Source organism: Lagopus leucura, unplaced genomic scaffold (genome assembly GCF_019238085.1).
Source record: "Lagopus leucura isolate 7727_CA_CO unplaced genomic scaffold, USGS_WTPT01 Super-Scaffold_100004, whole genome shotgun sequence".
In the NCBI taxonomy this organism is placed as follows: domain Eukaryota; kingdom Metazoa; phylum Chordata; class Aves; order Galliformes; family Phasianidae; genus Lagopus; species Lagopus leucura.
Genome location: NW_024962264.1, coordinates 40,664,661 through 40,685,054, shown reverse-complemented (window position 1 = coordinate 40,685,054; position 20,394 = coordinate 40,664,661). Strand labels below are relative to the sequence as shown.

The 20,394-nt window shown below is 36.2% G+C and overlaps 1 protein-coding gene across 10 annotated transcripts in view; it reads right to left on the bottom strand.

Annotated features, from left to right (window-relative positions):
• The window catches only part of CUNH4orf47 (chromosome unknown C4orf47 homolog), a 94,255-nt gene that overhangs the window by 63,225 nt on the left and 10,636 nt on the right, over positions 1–20,394 (bottom strand). For 6 of the 10 annotated variants that reach the window (XM_042871319.1, XM_042871322.1, XM_042871320.1 and 3 more), the window contains exons 2-8: positions 19,708–19,886; positions 18,393–18,612; positions 17,902–18,039; positions 17,740–17,815; positions 16,839–17,018; positions 14,832–15,004; positions 13,292–13,340 (exon numbers count right to left, since the gene is read on the bottom strand). In XM_042871319.1, coding sequence (XP_042727253.1) covers positions 13,292–13,340; positions 14,832–15,004; positions 16,839–17,018; positions 17,740–17,815; positions 17,902–18,039; positions 18,393–18,612; positions 19,708–19,804 — 933 coding nt within the window. In that variant the 5' untranslated portion in view covers positions 19,805–19,886. Of the gene's footprint in view, positions 1–13,291; positions 13,341–14,144; positions 14,312–14,831; positions 15,005–16,838; positions 17,019–17,739; positions 17,816–17,901; positions 18,040–18,392; positions 18,613–19,707; positions 19,887–20,394 lie in introns of those variants that run through there. The other 4 variants (XM_042871323.1, XM_042871324.1, XM_042871328.1 and 1 more) reach the window with 3 other exon arrangements.

The following is a 20,394-nucleotide window of genomic DNA, read 5'->3' as shown; positions in this document are numbered from 1 at the left end:
AGACTTTATATATATTGCAAGCTAGAGAGAGCAATGGCATTTATTTTTAGACGGAGAGAAAGACAGTAAGTGTGACTTCACATGCTTGTTATCTAGACTCTTCAGATGTCGATCAACAGGTGTGAAAAGCTTTCCTCAGCTATGTTACGACTGCATAAACAACAGGGCTATTCTAAGATGAGCTGGAAACGCATGAAATTTTAACTCTTCAAATGAGCAAGACAAACATTGCATCTAAACATATACCGGATTGGTTTACAGAGTGCTTCTGTATCAACTGTTCCAAGACAAATGCTTTCATTCTCTTACATAATGTCAGAGTGCTACCAACAACCTGAAACTTCAAAACCTTTTTAAAGCAGTTAAAATAAACTCTGTGTTTCCACTAACTCAACAGCCTTCTTCGGTTTCCAACCGCATTCCAACACTTTAAAAATATATTAACAGTTTTGTTCAGATCAGAAATGTGCTTTTGAAATCCCTCATCATTCCACTTAACTACATTTTGCTTCACATCATACAGCAATTTCAAAGTGCATAAAATGATTACCTTTATGATCAAATTCACCTAGATGATCTTTAGCAGCACTGCTAACACACACCATCCACTAAAGGGAAGTCATTCAGCAGAATCAAATTAGAGCTAAATAAGCTCTCCCTGAAATACACACTGAGTAGATGCCACATCCTCAGAGCCAACTGATTTGCTCGCACTGTACCATGCAGCCTGCTATTTACTGTAGACATAATTTTAAGACAAAATATTTAGTAAACACAAGCAAGACTCTGAGCAACAGGAAAAATCCCTGGCAATTTTTTCAGTCTTTCTTTTCTAGATAATCGTTTGAAAACAAATTTTTATACATCTCATTCTTTATAAAATTACTTTTTACAATCTTTTTAGTATTTCCTGATGTAAGAGGTTTTTAATTGTCCTGCTAAACCAGCAGCCTACAGAATGTTAAATTTTAACTAGACCAGGGACACTAAAGAGACATGGCTGGAATAATATGTTCAATGGCCCAAACAAACAAACAAACAAACAAACAAAAAAGCGCCATAACACATGGAGCCAAATTTCAACACTTTCAAGAAAAAAAAAAAAAAAGTTGTTTGTAGCATTACACAAAACCTGAAGGGGGCTATTAACACCTCATATGACTGAACAAGGCACAGAAATACTCATTCTCCTTGTAGGTAGAAATTAAGTTACAGAGCATCAGCTTAACAGCCAGTAGAATTACAAGGTACTTATAGGTTGTGCACATACACAAAGCACAGGCAATTTTTCTTTGAAAAAGAGTAAAACCAAGGAGAAGCTATGACTGCACACAAGACAATTTGTTTGTCATTCTATTTATAGGTAAACTCTTTAGGTACCTCTTTAATTAATTGCAAGAATTAAATGACTTGATGTTTTATTCTTCAAGTTCACTCTATTTCATTTTCACTGCAATATCTCTAGCCTCAAAATTACATTTACTTTTACAGAAAGCACTGCTGTTCACTGCTCTACGTCTTGCTTCTCTTTGAGTGAGCCAATTCAAAACTGTACCTAAGCAGAATGTATGAGGTGATAAGTACAATTCTTTTACAGCAAGATTCTTTCACGACCTCCCTTATTTCATTTTATTATTTATAAAAGAAGCACATAATGCGAGAATACTCAGATAGAAACACAATCCAGCTGCAAACAGGCACTGTGCAGAGAATAGCTACCCCACAGCTTAAAATCCAGACTAAGCAGATCAGGCAGATACAGCATAGAAGGGAAAAGACACTGCAAATAATAAATAACATGATAATTTACAAATATTTGGCTCCTTTGCTTCCTTTCACAGAAGACTGGTGGACTGAGGTAAAACAAAACAAAACAAAAAAAGCTCCCAAACTGTAAGAGTTAGTAAGCAAGAGAAAAATGCACAAACGATGATTTAATAGAAAACAAAAACATGCAGGTAAAATGTGTAAAAATTAATCATACACCAAGACGGAAGCAAAAGCTTTCATTAACTGATCCAGTTGCTGGGTAGGTCATAAAAATTTCTCTCTTCCCTGAACTCAAATGAATTGTAAAAAAAATGTGAGACCAAGTAGGGATTCTTCACTGTTAACAGGACTAGTTGTTCACTCTTCTATGGGAGTGTAAACTAATTAATGATGACATAATCACAAGATTTTTTTGATCCCAACACAGGATTATAATTCTAAAAATGTTCACATATTTCTTCTCTGACTCGTAATTTATCCAGCCTTTTCCATTCTCATTATGATTTATGAGATTCTTCTCCACGCGTACATATACCACAGAGCTCTATTAATGGTCTTTCCCATTTACTTCCTATTCACTGCCTACTAGCAACTGCCCTTTCTGAATCAAGAACTGCTCTCATCTTTCACAGTGGATGAAAGAATGACATTTCAGAAATAATTATTGAGATACGGGTGCTGCCTTTCATTACAGATCCACAACAAAAGCTAGTGAGGTAAGTCCCCTTCTGCAGAGTGGACTGCTGTGACAAAAGGCTGTTCTTTTGAAGTTACACCTGAACACAGGCTTTTGAAGACTACTGTAGAATAGTGTCAGCTATTGCCCACCTCTAGATAAAAGTAATGATTGAATAAAATATATATTTTAGCATCTGAACGGATAATGAGCAATCAAATCACTCCTAATTCTTCTGTGGCACATAAAGAAAAAACGCAAAACCTCTGAGGCACTCATACAGCAGTGCTGCATGGGACCTCAATGCTGTTTGCCAGAAGAATTTTCGTATTAATTCAATTTTCCAAAACAGAACTTTCTCTGAAATGCTGAAAGGGCTCTAATTCATGCTATCACCACAATACAAAACATAATACAGTAATATGAAATGAGGATATTCTCCTATTCTGCTAGTTCACTAGTTCACAGACCAGGGGAAAAAAAAAAGTGTTTAACTTTTTATTTCAATTTATGTACTGGATATGTGGGAGAAATGAATTAATAGTATCCTAATCAGAATAATATAATACTTACTTACATACATTCCCTATATTAAAAAAAAAAAAAAATCATCAAATTTGCCACAGTGGTGACAAAAGAATATTTTTTTCATTTATTATATGAATCTGTCCTTGACACTTCAGATCTACATGTCAATTTCAGTAAACTGACAGCAGCTCTAACTTATACATTGCCTCCCAAGTTAGAAAGCCAAACTGATGTCACCAATTATTTAATGCATTCTATCTCTATGATCACCTCATCAGATCTTAATGCTTCACATACTTGGATACTTACTGCTATGTTTTAATAAACGTGACCAGGTTGCACCTGTTCAAAGGTTCATGGAAGCTATCCACTCAGTCTCACAATAATCAAGAGGTAACAGCTGCCCCTGTAGCTGATTTAATATTTCTGCCATACTCAGGGGGATAGACAAATGAACCAGCTGTTCATGTTTAAACTAGATTTCCCTAAGAACATTCCTGGGTCTGTAAAGACCTGAGTCATACAGTCTTAAGACAGTTTGGTATGTGATACTGCAAGCTAGGAGGACAGCAATAGGTTTTTAAGTCTCTTTCTGCCACATTGTTGCTTTTTGTTTGTTTTTTAAATGAAAACAGTAAGTGAATGGCGTTCTCTAAGGAGGAGGCAATCAACGTCACACTCCAGTTAAGGAAAATGCCAGTAATTCTGGGTAATTCTTTCACCCTCATTCTGAAATAATATTTGCAATTTATCTGAAGTTTTTCATTAGATGACATTGAAATGACTCATAAATTAATATTTTTTGCAGTCTTTTGAAGGGTGGGAAATGTACTCAGCACCAATTTCAAAAAGAATTTTTTTTAATTTCTCCCAAAACTGTTTACCTTCTTATTGGAGTCATCAGAACAAGAACATGAACAAATAGTAGAATTCTCCTCAGGTCTTCAAGTAGAAACATTTAACATCCACTTTCAGAGAACGTCTCTTCCAATTTAAAACAATTATCTGTATGAGAAAGGTTTCACTCATCCCATAAGATGAAATGCTGCTTCACATCACATACATATGGAATGTACAGTTTAAGAAAAAAATTACCTGAGGTGGTACTGTTTTCTGAAAGAATATCAACTGCAACTGCCAGCAGGTGCTTTAGCAAACCAAGGTTTCCCTGTGTACGTGGCCTCACAGCTGCGTTATGAGTAGCAGCCGTGCCTAACAAGCTGTGTCCAAGCTCGCATGCTTTGTGCACCTGAGTCGTTTAATTATACGAGCATTCCTTCCTTGGCTGCTCTCGTGAATACAGGTGACGCACAGTGAACGTTTTCTTTACCAGAAAACATGGCACCAAGAATGCCGAGCACCTGAGGTGCGGGGCCTCCCGTGACGGCGCTCGGCCGCGGTGGGGCGCTTGGCGCTGGCACGGCGGCCGCGCGCAGGAGGCCGGCTGCAGGCTCGGTTGCCGCGGCGGGACCGAGCTGCCGGGGGCTGTGCGTCACCGCGAGTGTGACGACACCGCCACGCATCCGCACGCCGCGCTGCCTCAGCGCCGCGAGGCGACCGGCACACAGCCCCGGCCCTCGTCCTCCTGAGGCGGTAGACGGCGTGGGCCAGCGCAGTCTCCCGCGAGAAGAAAATCGAGCGCTAGAATGCTGGGCTGGCCGCGGGGCGGGGCGGGCCGGCCATCGCAGGGGGCAGTGCCGCGGCACCATCGCGGTACGTGCTCTGCTCTGCCGGGGGCGCTTCGCCGCTTTCACAAGGGAACTTTTCAGCTGGAGGTTGCGCCTCCTCAGGGGTCTCCAGACACTGACTGCATTACCCTGACGTGTCCCGAGCTCAGAACACCAAGAAAATACGCTGTTAGGTCCTTCCTCAACCTCCACAACGCTTGTGCTTTCTCCATTTCCTTTTGTGGATGCGCAGTTAGATATGAAACATCTCTAGCTGAGAACTTCAGGCACCGCTAACTGTAGAAATGTCATTTGTGTTTGCAGGTAATCACACAATAGAAGCAGACGATCTGATTCACCTGCAAACAGCACTGGAAGTAAGCTGATTCTGTCTGCAGACAGGAACATGATGACTTAGCACAAAGAGAGCCACAGCTAGCTCGAGTCTCACATGGCACATCTGATTTAAAACGTGCCTGTTGGCGTGGCCAAACCACTGCAGGCAGATGGGCTGGAAGCTGGAGCAGTAGGAACCACTCAGCTAAGGGGCCTTAATTCACAGGAGCTGCTTACAGAGTTATTTAATATAAAGCTAGTCTCTTCTACATTGCTCTTTATGTATGAATCTGGTTGACATATTCACAAATATAAGTGAATGATTGTTTCTATATATTTAAAACTGAAGCTGTCCAGATATTTTTCAGTGAGAAATTTGCTGAATTATTTTGAAATGGACAGCTTACTTTCAAATTACAGTTTATACTTGAATACTAATTAGCAAAGCATGTTGGCTCTGCTTTTAATATATTTTAGTAACTTAGGCATAGGATTTACAGTACTCTGTACCTAATATATACTTTACATATCCACCTGTACTCTATACATAATATCTCTATACACTGTTGCCAACCACACCCTGGGTTGCATCAAGGTGATTGGCATGATCAGCAGGTCAAGGGAGGCAATTTTGCTCTCTACTCTGCTCTCTTGAAACCCCCCCCCAGTTGTGTCTAATTCTGGGGCCCAACCACAAAAAGGGCACAGAGCCCTTGGAGCAGGTCCAGAGAAGACCCACAAAAACATTTGGAGGGCTGGAGCAGCCACCCTGTGGGCACAGGCTGAGAGAGTTGTGGTTCTTCAGTCTGAAGAAGAGAAGGCTTCTGGGGGAGCTTATAACAGCCTGAAGGGGGCCTACTGAAAAGCTGTGGAGGGATTATTTTTAAGCGCATGTAGCAATAGGATGAAATGACTTTAAACTGAAGGAGGGTAGATTTAGACTACATATTAGGAAAAAATTATGTAGTGTGAGGATGGTGAGACACTGGAACAGGTTGCCCAGTGAGATTGTGGGTGCCTTTTCCCTGGAGGTATTCAAAACCAGGCTGGATGGGGCTTTGAGCATCCTAGTCTAGTGGGAGGTGTTCTTCCCTCTGTAGCAGGGGGTGTTGGAACTAGATGATTTAAAGGTTCCTTCCAACCCAAACAGTTCTATGATTTTATACCTGCCTCGTCTCTTCTTTTGGGGAATCTTTTTCCAAAGTGAAACACATGGTAAACTACACATTTTGCTATATGCCCACATTCATTCCTTTAGCTGAAATTTTTACTGAGTTTCTGAATTCCTGTGCCCTAAATATGATTAATTCAGTAAAACATTCTTTGATCCATGTAAAAGATATGCAGTATTTATTGTAAAGCACTTTTAAATCATTAGAGCTTAGTGAAGATCAGTGCTGTTAACGTGGAATACTAGGGCTTCCCTTTACTAGTTCCCAGAGACAGTTCAGCTTTCTTACGTTGTCCAACCAGCACACTACAATTTAAGCCAAAAGGATGTAACTTGGATTTGGAGTACTGGAATAAAATTCAAACACAAGCATATTTGGCCTTATGGTAAAAACTATGGGCAAAAGTAACACCAGATGTGCCAGAGCTTTTAGTGATGTGAGCAACTATCCACAAAGAATGGCCCTGAAATCTTCCAGTATTGCAAATATGTTTCTAAATTGCTATTGAGTGGTAAGAGGATCTGGATGAAAATGATGTTAGTAAATAAACATGAGTTAAACAGAAAATATTGATTCATTAAAAAAAATTACCAGTTTTCTGATATTGTTTCTACATTTTAGATTCTTCAACAACAGCTGGAATCATTTCAGACATTTCAGAAACAGACTCTGGAGAATGCTAATATGGTAAAAAAAACTACACAAATGATCTTAAGTGTAAATGCCAACTCCTGCATTTTTAGATATTGCCATAAGTATTTTAGGTTATTATGTACATTAAATATACATTAAAACTAGAAAACTATTAAACTATTAAAAATAATAAGCTATTAAAAGTTGAAGGACTAGCTCTAACTTGCACTACTGTAACCTCTAGGAAACTGTTGTTTTCAAATAAGTTTCAATTCCACATAATGTTAGTCATTAGATATCAGAACCAGCTCCAATACTGCAAACTGGCATTTCTCACAGAATGCTAGACCACCTTTTGAGGAGCATTTTCTGCCATCACAGAATTGTAGGGGTTGGAAGGGACCTCCAGAGATCATCGAGTCCAACCCCCCATCGTTTTGTCTGATTCATTATATAAAAGCTAAAGACCTGATGCAGAAAGGATGTTTAGCATTATGCTTTGCTTGTTATGCACAGTTCCCTGTTCGTACACTTCATTTCCATTCAGTCTGTCATTTGCAGGAGATAACTTCCTGATTAAAAATGTGTTTTGCAAAGTGAAATACTTACACATGTAAGTTTTCTATAAACAATCTTTTTCAGGTACAGTCTGAAATCAGTGACATACTAAACAAAAATATATTTGAAGTGAAAACCCCAGTACATACGTCAGCCAAGATTATGATGACTGCACACATCACTTTTACAGCAAATAATGCATCACTGGTATGTTAACAGTTTTTACTTACAAACACATTATTCTGTAGATGGATTTTGGCTTTAATCTTTTTTTTTTTTTTTTTTTAATAACCCAATGGGTATTCTGAGTACAAAAAATAACAAGTGTTTTCTTCCTGAGAAGTCATAAATATGTATACCGTTCCCTTCCACTCACTTTAAGTTCCATTTCTTTTTTGCACAGACAACATAGTAGCTTGATCTTCATTTGGGTTATTTTCACTGGATATGGAATGCAATGCAAAGCATATAATGAAACAGGACATAGCCAAGGAGGGGACAGAAATGAAGAAAGGGAATAAAACTTACTTTTTCTGCATCTATTTAGTGCAACTCCAGTTTGTCTTTAATTTGTGCTGACTAGGATGACAAAACCAAAGACAAACTATAGTCTCCTTAGTTCGTCTCTCCTTTGCTTGAAATATAATCAATTTAAGACATCAGTATGTTCTGCTTGCTCCAAAACCCAATACTGAATTAAGTGAGGCTGATTAAAATTGTTAACATTGTAATAGCTAAATGGCCTTGGCAGAGAAAATTTGTGCAAGTCTTGACTGAGAAGTGGCTTTTTTAGCAGCTCAGATGTCTTATGCTTAAATTACTACATTTCATTATTCTTACAGTATGATTTTTTTTTTTTTGGACATTTGTTTTTAATTTTGTGAGGTAGCATATGGAATATCCTGAATTGTTGTCTTCTCAAAGAGAAGTTCACCATGACCAACAATCCGGTTCTGAAGAGCATGTGGAAGTAAACTGCAATGCTAAAAATGTGGTCAGTGATATACAAATTTCACATAGGATTTCACTGAAAACTGAAAAGGTTGAAGATTCAGAAAATCTAATTGGAAACAAAAGGATACTTAAAATAAACAATGAGTTTACACGTGGACATTTGGTATCTGGAACTGATTCAGAGACAGAAAGATCAGATGCTGCTCAGGAGAAGGTAATTTTTAGTAAATCTAAGCTTCCTATGAATTTACCTGAACACAGGAAAGAAATCTGTAAAATAGATGATAATTATGCTACCAAGTTGCTGAAACGAGAGTTTTGGAAGTCAGCCAATACTAATTCAGACTTGTTAGGACAAAATACAGAAAAATCTGTCTTCTTATACAGAGAAAAATTAAGTAACTTGAAAGACATTGCAGAAATTGTGACTTCCTTGGATGAATCACATACTGCTTCAGCTCTACTTAATGAAAATTGCCTACATTTTGATCAAAAAATTTATAAGGATTCTGAGTATGGCAGTATAACCCCTCCTACAACAGCATGCAATGAAAAAGCAGAATCTAAAAGCAGAAATGTACTTGAATTTAAAAGCAGTTGTAGTGAAGATAACAGATGCCAGGTAGATTCATTTTCCAAAATGGTGAAAGATAAGCTACTAATGCTTGATCACAAACAGCAACTAGAAAAAGAATGACTGTCTGTTTTTAACCAGATGCTGCTGAGGCTAGGAGATCAGAAGTTCAGTAAAAACAAAGCATCCCCTGAATATGATGGAGAAATTGAAGCATTGCATAAGCCTCTGAAAAACTCTGAGCATCTGCAAAAAAGAGTACATTATCTTGAGAATGAAAATCTACATCTCATGAACAAGGTCACACCTCTTGCTGATTCTGTACAGTCTTTGAAAGAAAAAATATCAAAATATGATGTGAAAATTAAGGACTTCACTAAAGAAAAGAGGAGTATGCAAACTCAGTTGGTTAAATCACCAGAAGGCAATGAGGAATGCATTAAGGAAGTAAAGAGTCTGATAAGAAAATATAAAGAACTCCAGAACCAGAAAGTAATCCTTGAAAAGAAAAAGAATCAACACCACAATGGAAACAAAGACACAACACAGGCACTACATGATTTTCAGATTAGGAACAAGAAATTAGAAGAAAAGATGACTGCTGGTACTTGCAAAAAAGGGAGGCTCAATGCAATGCTAGAGTCCTTGAAACACAAATGCTCCAATTCACAAGAAATAAATAAAAAACTTGGTCAACTTACAGAAGAAAAGAGCTCCCCAGAGCAAGAGCTTGAAGGAAAGCAGAGTGAAATAAAACAAATGAAAGAAAAAGAAACTGCAACAAAATCTGAACTGGAGACTCATCTTCAATTAATGCAAACATTTGCAGAGAAAAAACTTAATCTTGAAATGACTCTGCAGGAATGTTCTAATACTAAACAGATGCTGCTGAAGGACACTGAGGAAGTCCAGACAGATGAAGTGTATACAGAAAAGAAACTCATGACTGAACCCAGAAATGCAAAAGCAGACACTGATCTTTTAAAATATGACTTGACCGCTGCAAACACAGAATATAAGAGGTTATCAACAGTAGTAACAGACATCACAGAGGAAAATCAGCTACTTAAGAGAGAACTGAATGAATACAGACAATACGCTTCCAAATATGAAAATGACATTAGAAAACTGTCTAAAGAATGCTTACTATTAGAAAATCAACTGTGGACTATTGAAAATGAGAGAGATGTAGCACAGCTTGAATTCCACCGTTTGCATAAGGATTATGTTTATCTCCGAGGCCAAGCTACAGCTTTAGCACGGGCACAAAAGAAACCCAATCTCAGTTCCGGCACCATGCAGAATAACTGTTATTCTGAACATTCCACTACAACTTGTAAAGAAATTCCTTTGGATTGCCTTTCACAAGGTATGACTTTCAATTCATAATACCTTACTCATCTTCTTAAGTCATTTACAGTCTTTTCACTATTTTCTTGGTAATGTACTCAAACTGTCTGCTTTTATTGATACTTTGCTACATTTTACAGATTAAGAAGAACAGATCCTTATACAACATTAGTATATAGAAATGTGATGAAACTATGACAGTTGACAGGAGATTGAATTCTGTCCCAAAGATTTCAGACTCAGAAAGGAATCTTAGCAACCTTTTAGCTAAGCAGTTTAGTACATGCCACATTTCACAGGTTATTTTACAAGAAGTCCTAAATAAAGTGTAACCCGCATTAACCTGTCCTTCAGATGACTTCTAATGCTGATTTATGTGTAATTAGTACAAACTACTTTTACCTTTTTACTGTTTCTCTAACTTAGAAAGCTTATTAACTGAAACATGAATTTCAACATTTTCAGTGTAAACACGTTCTGAGAACAGTCATACTACAAAAAACACAAAAATTAACATCTGCTAATTACTGTACAAAGACTAATTTTCTCAGCCACAGGACCATAGGGAAGAAGAATTTTTCAAAAACACTGCATATAATATTTATGAAATTGTCTGTAAGTAGTGTTTCTACCATGCTATTTCCCTTTATTCTGCTACATTTTTTTTTTAGTACTTACTAAATAAATTTGTTAATGTAAAGCCATGTAATTAGTTATTGGTGTTTCCAGAACAGACTTAGAGGTAATTACTTATCTTCTAGTTCCTCCTAATACAACCACTGGTATACAAGTCCCTAGCCAGTAAAAGGCACAATATCTTTAGAGATTGTTACTGCATAAAAGTAATCTCTTCCTTCCTATTTCTTCAATAATTCATAAAAACAGATTGTAACAAAGAAACAGTTATTTATCTGGCTTTAACACAGCACACTAACTGTAGAGTGCATTTTTGTACCACTACAGATACAAATTAGAACAACTGAAAGGAACATTAAAGAATCTTAGTCAACCTCTTAATGGCTTTTCCTCTAAAAACCTTTTAAGGTACAAAATATTTTGCTGCTTTGATTTTTTGGTTTTTACTGGAGATAGGCAAAAATTATATGCTATAATTTTGCATTGTGTGCTCAGACTCAGTAACAGCAATCAAATGGTTAATACTTGGGTTGCTTGGTAGATGGATGGTCAGGCATTTAATTGCATTTGACACAAAGTTGTGTGAGATTGTAAATATTAAGTTGTGCTCAGAATCTATTACAAAGGTAACTGGCTATGTTTTTTATATAAGGGAAGTTGTTACATGAAAATAATATAGTGCCTACTGTCTTTCCTGTTTGAAATTTAAGAAAGTTCTAACCTCCACCATCATGGTAAAATGCACTGTCAAGAAACCAGGGACACATTTATTATTTGTATTAAACAGTATGCTGAGGCCCTACCCAGAAATGGGCATCAGCTTTCTCAGAGCACACTGTTTCTAATGGGGACTTATCAGGGGAAGCAATCGCTTCCCATAACGGCCACATAAACTTAGTCTACATTCACTAAAAAATTCTTAAACAAGCTGGGTTTTTTGTTGTTGCTGTTGTGTTTGGGTTCTTTTTGTTGTTATTCTGGTTTTTTGTTTTGCTTTGTTTTAGTAAAGTGCCATATTTTAATTTTTAATTTTAATCTCCCTTCCCCATTTTGCTAGGGAATGAAAAGATAACTAAAATACAGAAGAAAATACGACAGGAAGAACTGAAGAGGTGGAAGGAAGAGCAAGGAAAAGAAAATAAAAACTTCAGAGCAGTCTTCATCAGCTGCACTACATCAGAACAGCAGTTAGAAGTACCATGCAGTCCAATCTGTCTAGGAGGGCTAAATCTGCAGAGTTCATAAGTGAACAACATAATATATTGTCCTGATAACCCGTACAAGACACCTAAAGCCAGCACCAATACCATTATCTTATACAGCATGTTTAAAAAAAAAAAGGAATTCTGTTACAGGTCTTTGGATAAAGAAAACATCAAAATTATTGTACAGATTACAGTACAGTATTTTAAAATATTGTGCCCTCTTGATCTAAAAGCATGGGGTTTTATGCCTTAATAAATGCTGGAAGACCTGGTCAACAAGTCTTTATTTTTGTTTTCTTCAATGTTAGGAAATTGTGAGACCTAGTCTAGAATTCACAAGCCTAGAATTAATAAGGAAAAAAAAGAAACAAAAAACCACCTCATCTTGAGGACAGCAGTAAGTATCCTTAAAGAATAAAGATCTACACATCTTCAAGAAATAGCTTAGAAATATAAATGCTGAGGGGTGTTTACATGAACAAATTTCTTGGAACACATATAATAAAACCTTATAAAAGTTAGGATCTGAGTTTCATCCTAGAAGAAGGTAGTTTGAAAGATTACGTTTGTTAAGATACTTGCATGAACACAGAGGTAACAGAGCTTCTCTTGAGAACATAGCAGCAGTTAGAGTTTTCAGGAAACAGAGGATGAGTGTTAAACAGATGATGATAATTAGAGATAACTACCTTTATAAAAGGCTGACAATGGTCATTTTGAGAATATCGTAACTGAAAGTCTTCAAGACAGTTCTTACACAAAGTACTGTTGAAATAAACTACAAATTGTAATACTGCTAAAGGGAAACAATTATCTTAGTTTCACTGTGAGCAGACTTATTTGGCTAATATATACACTGGCAGTCTTTGAAAGATGTGCATTTTTTTCCACTGCAATACTTTGTGAATTTGAACCTAAATTACTCAATAGGAAGTATGTTCTGTTAAAGTGCATTTCAGTACTCAAGTGAAGCAGTAAGATTAAAAATTATTCACCCACCGACCTACTGAATACATTGTATTACTTACTGTAGCTTTACAACCATGTATGTATGTATATGTCTGTGTGTGTATGTGTAAAAACCAAACACAGATATTACATTCTCAATAATTAAACCAGATTGCCTTACGTACTTGAATTCCACTTTTCACATTTTTATTTACGCTGAATGCTGATTAGCAACTGTATTGTTAAGAGTCTTAAATACGTATCCTTCATTTCAACATTTTTACCTAATAAGATGCAGCATATGCAGTCTTGTAGTTCTTTATATTTATTGATCTGAAACGTAAATGAAGAGAAACTTATTAAATTTTGTTTTAGAATACAACTCTTCAGGACAGGAAAGTTTTAGTGAAAATGAAAAACTGTTACACCCATTCCTGTAATTAGATTTAGTGTCTAATCCATGAGAATCTAAATGATTTATACAGAACTCTGTGTTAGAGCAAGAATTTGTGCTCACAAATCCAATTCAGAATCACAGTCAAAATACCAGAAGATTTCCACTAGAAAGTACATAAAAACTGTAATCTAGTGGGGAAAAGCTGACAATTTGAAATGTATCTCACCACATATGAACTATAACATTCATACTTCTAATAAATGCTGTTCAAAATTCTCATCCCACTATACCTAGGAATAACAAAGCAAAAATCAATACATCCTTTAAAATTGTTAGGAGAGAAATGGTAGCAGACAATTTGAAGAAGTTGTTTGAATTTCTGGCTGTGGAACTTTCAGATGTGATTTTTTTCTCTCTACAGATATTTGTAACGAGTCCATCATAACCATTTCTGTGAGCACATGGTGATACTCCACTGTATAATCAATCAATGTAAAGATGTTATAATTACAAAAAAAAAACAAGAGAGTTAGGCAGAGCAGATTACACTAACAAAAAGAGAATAGAGAAAGCTTACCCATATCCTGGGCTCGCCTACAAAACTCCAGCAGAGGGGATCTCCAGAAGAGATCCTTCCCCCCTGGCAGCCAGCTCTTAAATGGGTCTAAGAGAGGAGGAGCCAGGCTCCACCCCTTCCAGCAGCACAGGTGAATTGCCTTCACCTGTGCTCCTCTGGCTGACTCATGGCTCGCCTCAGGTGATCAATCAGAGGTTCAGGCCGTGACTCAGCAGTTCCCATACACTCCACAATCACCCATTCCTTCTCAATTTAAAACTTGTTTCATGTGGAGTAATAGGTAGCTTCTGGTTTGGTCCTGTCAGTTCAAACTGAAACTTTCAATGATTCCTACAATTTAAAAGTGATTAAGCAAATTCAGGTATGTAGTGAAGTAAATAGAACAGTCATATGTGGATTAAAAGATGCGTTTCTTGAACTTCACATATGATACATAACAGACAGTCACAAATGTGAAACATTCTTCTAAGATTGATTTCCAAATTTTAATCAGATATTTCTAAAATATTTCATGTTGCTCACAGAGTATGCAAAAAAAATCATACATCTATGTTGAGCTGTTCTGCATGCAATCTTAAAAATCCCATTTGAAACTGAAGCTTCAAATAACTAAAGAACATGGTCATCTGCTTGAATTACAGTAAGGCCGAACAGAAAGTTATTTAAAAATAACTGTTTGAAAAAACTTCACCCAAACTTACAGAAGTATGGAAAAAAATTTTGAAAACAATCTTCCTTATATATTTCTTATGCTTTTGTTAACAATTCCTTCAATTATTCTGTTAGTAATCAATTATCTAATGAATACTGGGAGACAGCATGCATGAAATATGAACTTAAAGTGGCTTACCTTAAGACATTTTGAGTGATTATACTTGTAACAGGTCTGCTTTTCGGTCCAGGAGGAGGATGAAAAACCTTTTGTTCTTTACTGGATGAGGCAGCCATAGTTTTTTTGGTTACATAAGGGTCAGCAGAATGGCTTGGATAAGGATCAAATGTGCCACCTTTCATGCCCCCTGACTGAAAAAAAAAAAAAAACAACTTTCAAAGTGCCAATCTATAGAATAGTTGGATTTTATTACAATATTTTTCATGCAAAAGCAGAGAATACTGAATAGCAGACTGCATTATATTCTATTTAAAAAAACAACAACCAACCCAAAATTCCTTAAACTTCCATTGGAAACCTTAGGGAAAATTTTAGTGATTAATTAGATGGTTTAAAATATTCTTTGTAAGTCTGGATTTTGAGTGAAGGATTTTAAAAACATAGAAAACCTAGAAAAACATAGAAAATGTAAAACCATAACTCACTGAAGTGACCTAAAAAAAAAAAAGAAAAAAAAAAAAGAAGTCCTATGTTACTATTAGTTCACCAGTAAACCTCCATATTCAGTGCAGGTATAGAAATACAACACAGGCTTTTCCTGTAACAGTAAGTTCACCAGAACTATAACAATGGCAATTTCTAGTTAAAAAGCATGCAGAAACCTTATTAATTCTTTGCAAGCCTCTGGAACAGCTAATCTCCACAGTCTGTTGAGACTGCTTTCCTTAAAATGCAACAGTAAGCAATTCAATCAGCAATAAAGCAAATTTTCCTTTGAGGATTTGTATAGAAAAGAGGGAGTTAGAGAAGTACACCGTTCATATCTCGAATGGCAGCATGCAGTGTTGAAAGCCAGGAACAGGGTCACCAGCATCGTCATTGAGAAGATGTACAGCTGTTTCAGCAGCTGTCTTTTCAGAACACTAAAGGATCTCAGCTGCTTCATCTGTGAGACTGAACACCCAGCATAATTCTTCATGTGTAAGCATTCTTGCAGTCCTTTTCAGAACATTTTCACTATCATCTTATTCCTCAGATGAATTAGTATTGGTCAAATAAGTCAGTGGTGAAGGACAGAATAATCATAACATTAGCAGAACATTATATTAAGTGGCTGACAGTGGAACACCAGAATGTAGAAGTGACAAATTAAGAGGTATTACTGTACTACATATTTGGAATCAGTTGAGAGAAACATTTATGCATCAAATGCATCAATATTTTAAGAACATTTCAAACTAAAAATAAGATTTAGCCTAAGGTGAATTCCATAAACTTAGTATTTAATCTCAGAAAAAACAATATATTAAAAGAAATGTTTCATGGAATGCAAAAATATCCATCTGGATTTTAAGAAGTAACATTAAAGCAACTGAAACAAACGAACTGTGTTCCTTGACATTAACACCAAGCTTCATCTCTTAGGTCCCCTGAGTGCTTCCCCTGTGTATTTATTCCCATCCACCTCCTCCTTCTTTCCTAAATACTGAAGAATTAGAAAATTCTAAAGCTGACTCCAGATTTGTGTCTGCTACTAACTCCCAAGATAACTCCTACAGCCTTTCGCTGAGCAGGAGCCTTAATCTGCATTTTCTGCTCCTTCCAGCTCTCCATTCCTGTGACACTGCTAAAAATTTTGTTTTAGATACCTATACAGGTTCAAAAATGCCATGAGAGATTGACAGAGTCCAAAATAAAAAAAGCATTTTGTTTTGCTACTGTAATTCTTTCTTGCTGTCATTTATTGTAAAACATTCATTCCACTTTGTGCATATTTCATGGACTATCCAGCCAATTAACTGTGTGTTAACAGCACTACGCAAATTTTAAAGACTTTCTAGGTTACTTGAAACTACTTATCAGGGAGCATTGGCACCAACAAAATAAACTGCACAATGTCTTTTCTATTTTTAAAAGTACGAAACATTGGTTTCAACCTTATGTACTGTAAGCAAAGTTTTAATTCAAAACATCTGCATATTTATCCAGTTTATATTGTTTCCAGTAGCTTTAAGATAAACTAACCTTCTTAGCAGGGGAACTTGGTTTGAAAGGTGGTGCAATTCGCTTCTCTGGAGGTGGTTTCTTCACAGGTGGCAAAGGTTTGTCGTTAAAATAGGGATTCATGTCAAAATACTCCAGGGGGTACATATTTGTCTTGAAGGGCCCTCCTTTAGCCAAACGCTTGTGTTCCTCTCGTGCTTTCTGTAAAACAAATAAATTCAGAGGAAGAATCTTGAGCTTTTCAACTTCGTTTCATTCTCCTAACCAAAACATTGAAAACATTCAAATTCATTCTTGAAAAAAAATTTGCTCCGTCTTCTTTGTTCGTTTACTCAGGGTATTTAAGTAGCCTCCAAGTATAATGGTTAGACTCTGAGTTTTCTAATCTTATTCTGACCATAGACAAATTTAGTGATTTCTCACTACATATAATGAAAATATATAAGAAAACTAAATTCAGAAATTCGGTACAAGGAAAGATGTGAGCTTTCCTCAAATTATGAGCTTGTATGATCAGAATAAACTCTTTTCTGTTTCAGTTTGGTTTTTTTTTTGTAAGGCATCTAGCATAATACAATCTCATTTCTGACAATGATACAGAAGAATTATTATTGTTCTTGCTATTCACATTGTTTGGTAATTATTGCAATTGTTGCTTAAATGCTCCACATAAAAAAAAAAATTAAGGTCAAATCTTGATTGCTGGAACTTGTATGGGATACTTTTGCTTGTCTTAAAAAAATAAAATAACAATAAGTAAATCTTCATTTTTACATATAGTGATTTGTCTTCCTCCCTCCACCAACCAATAAACGAATATTGTGATTCTGAGCTGAAGGAAACACCACAGTGAACAAGAAGTTCATGAAAATTCTAATAAATAATCATGATTAGTACATAATAAAGATTTTATCTTTTTTACCTTTGCAATTATTGTTTCTAATTCATAGCCATCCGCTTCATGTGGATATTGCTCACCTATAGTAAGATTCGCATAACTGTAAAAAGAGAATGCACTGGTTAGATGATCAAAACTCAAAAAGCATTTAATAAAGGACTGCAAGAAGTAATGCTGTGAAGTTACCCATATCCAGTTCCTTTTTTTCCTGGACTAGTATAAAAATTCTTTCCAGGAGGAATGTATCTTTCTCTGGCTTTCAGTTGTGCACTGAAGTATGCAAACGGACCTCCTATGGTTCCATAATAGCTACCTAGTCCACATCTAAAAAGAGCAAATTAACACATTAATTGGATCTTTGTAAATATTTCAGGCTTTCCATATTTACTGTGCTAAAATGTTAGTATGTAGAAAACCCAAACAAGTATCATCTGAAGAGGTAAGGATCAATCCATACCGGATCCACTGTGCATGGAACTACAATTATAGGAATTCCGTGTACAGTATTATGGACACAAAAGAAACAAGATGGAAGTGGAGATGAAGTTCTGAGGACTCTTGTTATAAATAGGCTTAACAGAGGTTGTTTCAATTTTGCACCAGCAAGGTAAAGTAATATTAGTACAGACTGATTCACAAACAGATATACAGAGAAATAGGCTAAACACAACACTTACGGCAATTTATCTCCATTACTGGGAAGGAAAGCTTTGCCCAAATTTTTCTTTGATTCTGCCAATCTATAACGTCTCCTTAGTTGAACAGGATTTGAGTAGGCTTCACCGCTGAAAATCCTCTTAAACTGAGGGTCAAAATAACCTGCCTGAAGAGCTGACAATGTTTTGCTCCCCTCAGACAGCATCTGTCTGTTCTTGCTCGCAGTTTCATTAAAAGGGCCTTTAAAAAAGTAAGAATGATTAAAAAAAAACATTCAAAGTTAGTGCTTCTCTTAGACTGCATTAAAAAGCTAAGGATCCAAATGGCTGGGTGCAGGACAAAGAATGTCCTGCAGAGCATTTCACTTGTAAATCAAACATGTATATTTTATGACTTATATCATATAATATACATTGTGTGTAAAAGACTATGATATTGTAAAGACTATAATACTATGAGAAGGTATTCACAGCACACAGTTTTCATATTCCACTGCCTACATTTGCTTTAGAGGCAATAGAGAGCGATCAGTTACTCCAGACTACAATTCAGAGCTAGACCTGACACCTACTTATATACTATGAGTAATGCATGAGGGGAGCATCTGTTTCACCCTCCAATTACAGACCAGGTCGACCAGCTTCAATGTCCCCCAGTGGATTTTAGCACCCAGCAGCTTATTGTGGTGGAAGCAATGAGCTAGTGAGCCAGGGTTCTGACAGACACACTTGCCTCTGACAGAACATCACAGCAAACACATCTGTACTCAGAGGATCATTTGCATTTTTCACTTCCAAGTAACTACTGAGGGTCAGCTTTGCCATATCTTACCTACTACAACAATTTACTTATGTGTTCTTTCAGCAGACTTTCTCTTTCTGAGAATTACATTATTTTTAATTTAGAGTTGTAATTTATATTTAGAGTTGTTGGGTTTTTTTTTTTCTGTTCTGTTCTCACTCCTGTACATGAGATTCCCCAAAAAGACAAGAAAAGGAGAATGTTTTAAAAAAAAAAGGCAGGACACACATAACACTATTATTTTACACAAGCACAGGAAAATACTCACAACCTACAAGTAAATTATATTAAAAATAAAGTTATACATTAATTTTGTAGTGATTCTATTATGCATACTTATTTTACTGGGTTTTTTGTTTCTTTGATATATATATATGCCATCACACCAAGCATTTGTATCTAAGCAAAGATTATGTATGAAAAAACAATTGCCTCTGATAAAATGAAATAATAGAAAATAACGATCCTGAAAAAAAGATGGATACTAAAAGGAGTTCCTGTTCTTACATGGTGATTAAAATTAAATATACTTACGCATATAATGTGATACATATTTATCTCCAATGGTAACATAGCTCATTTCACTGAAGAGGCCAATCCTCTCCATATCACTTTTTCCTTCTACAGGCATGGCTGGGTGATAGTGTACCACTCTAGAAGGTAGAATTATCTCTGTTTATGTGTTTTACTATAACTCCATAAACAGTCAACCCCTATAAACAAGCAAACAAAGTTTTTTTTTTTAAGTAAAATTCAAGGAGTTTTGATTAAAAATATTAGCATTAACATCATCTGAGGAAACTCATCTGCAACATGATTGACTGTTTTGGTGCTTAAAGGACAAACAGATAATGTGGAATTTGGACACCATTTTACTTTATTTCTAAAACAAATTCAGAACATGGATGGAGAAAAAAAAGTAAGAGGCATTTTTAGTAGAACTGGTGCAACTCACTGAATTTACGTGGGTTGGGTCAACATTTTCTAACAGTTATCTTCAAGTACTGGGATTAGGGGTAGCATTAACACATAGCAAGATGCCAGCAGCCTCCTTCTTCAGCTTGGGGCTCTCTGTAGCAGTGGATTTCAATTAACAGTATAGAAGGAGGCCGCACGGACAAGTCAGAGAGAAAACACAGAAGTGCAATTTTGGAAGCCCTCTAACAGCAGCCCAATAGCTGGTTACGGTGAATATTTCCGATTTCTTCTTGATTTTAGAGC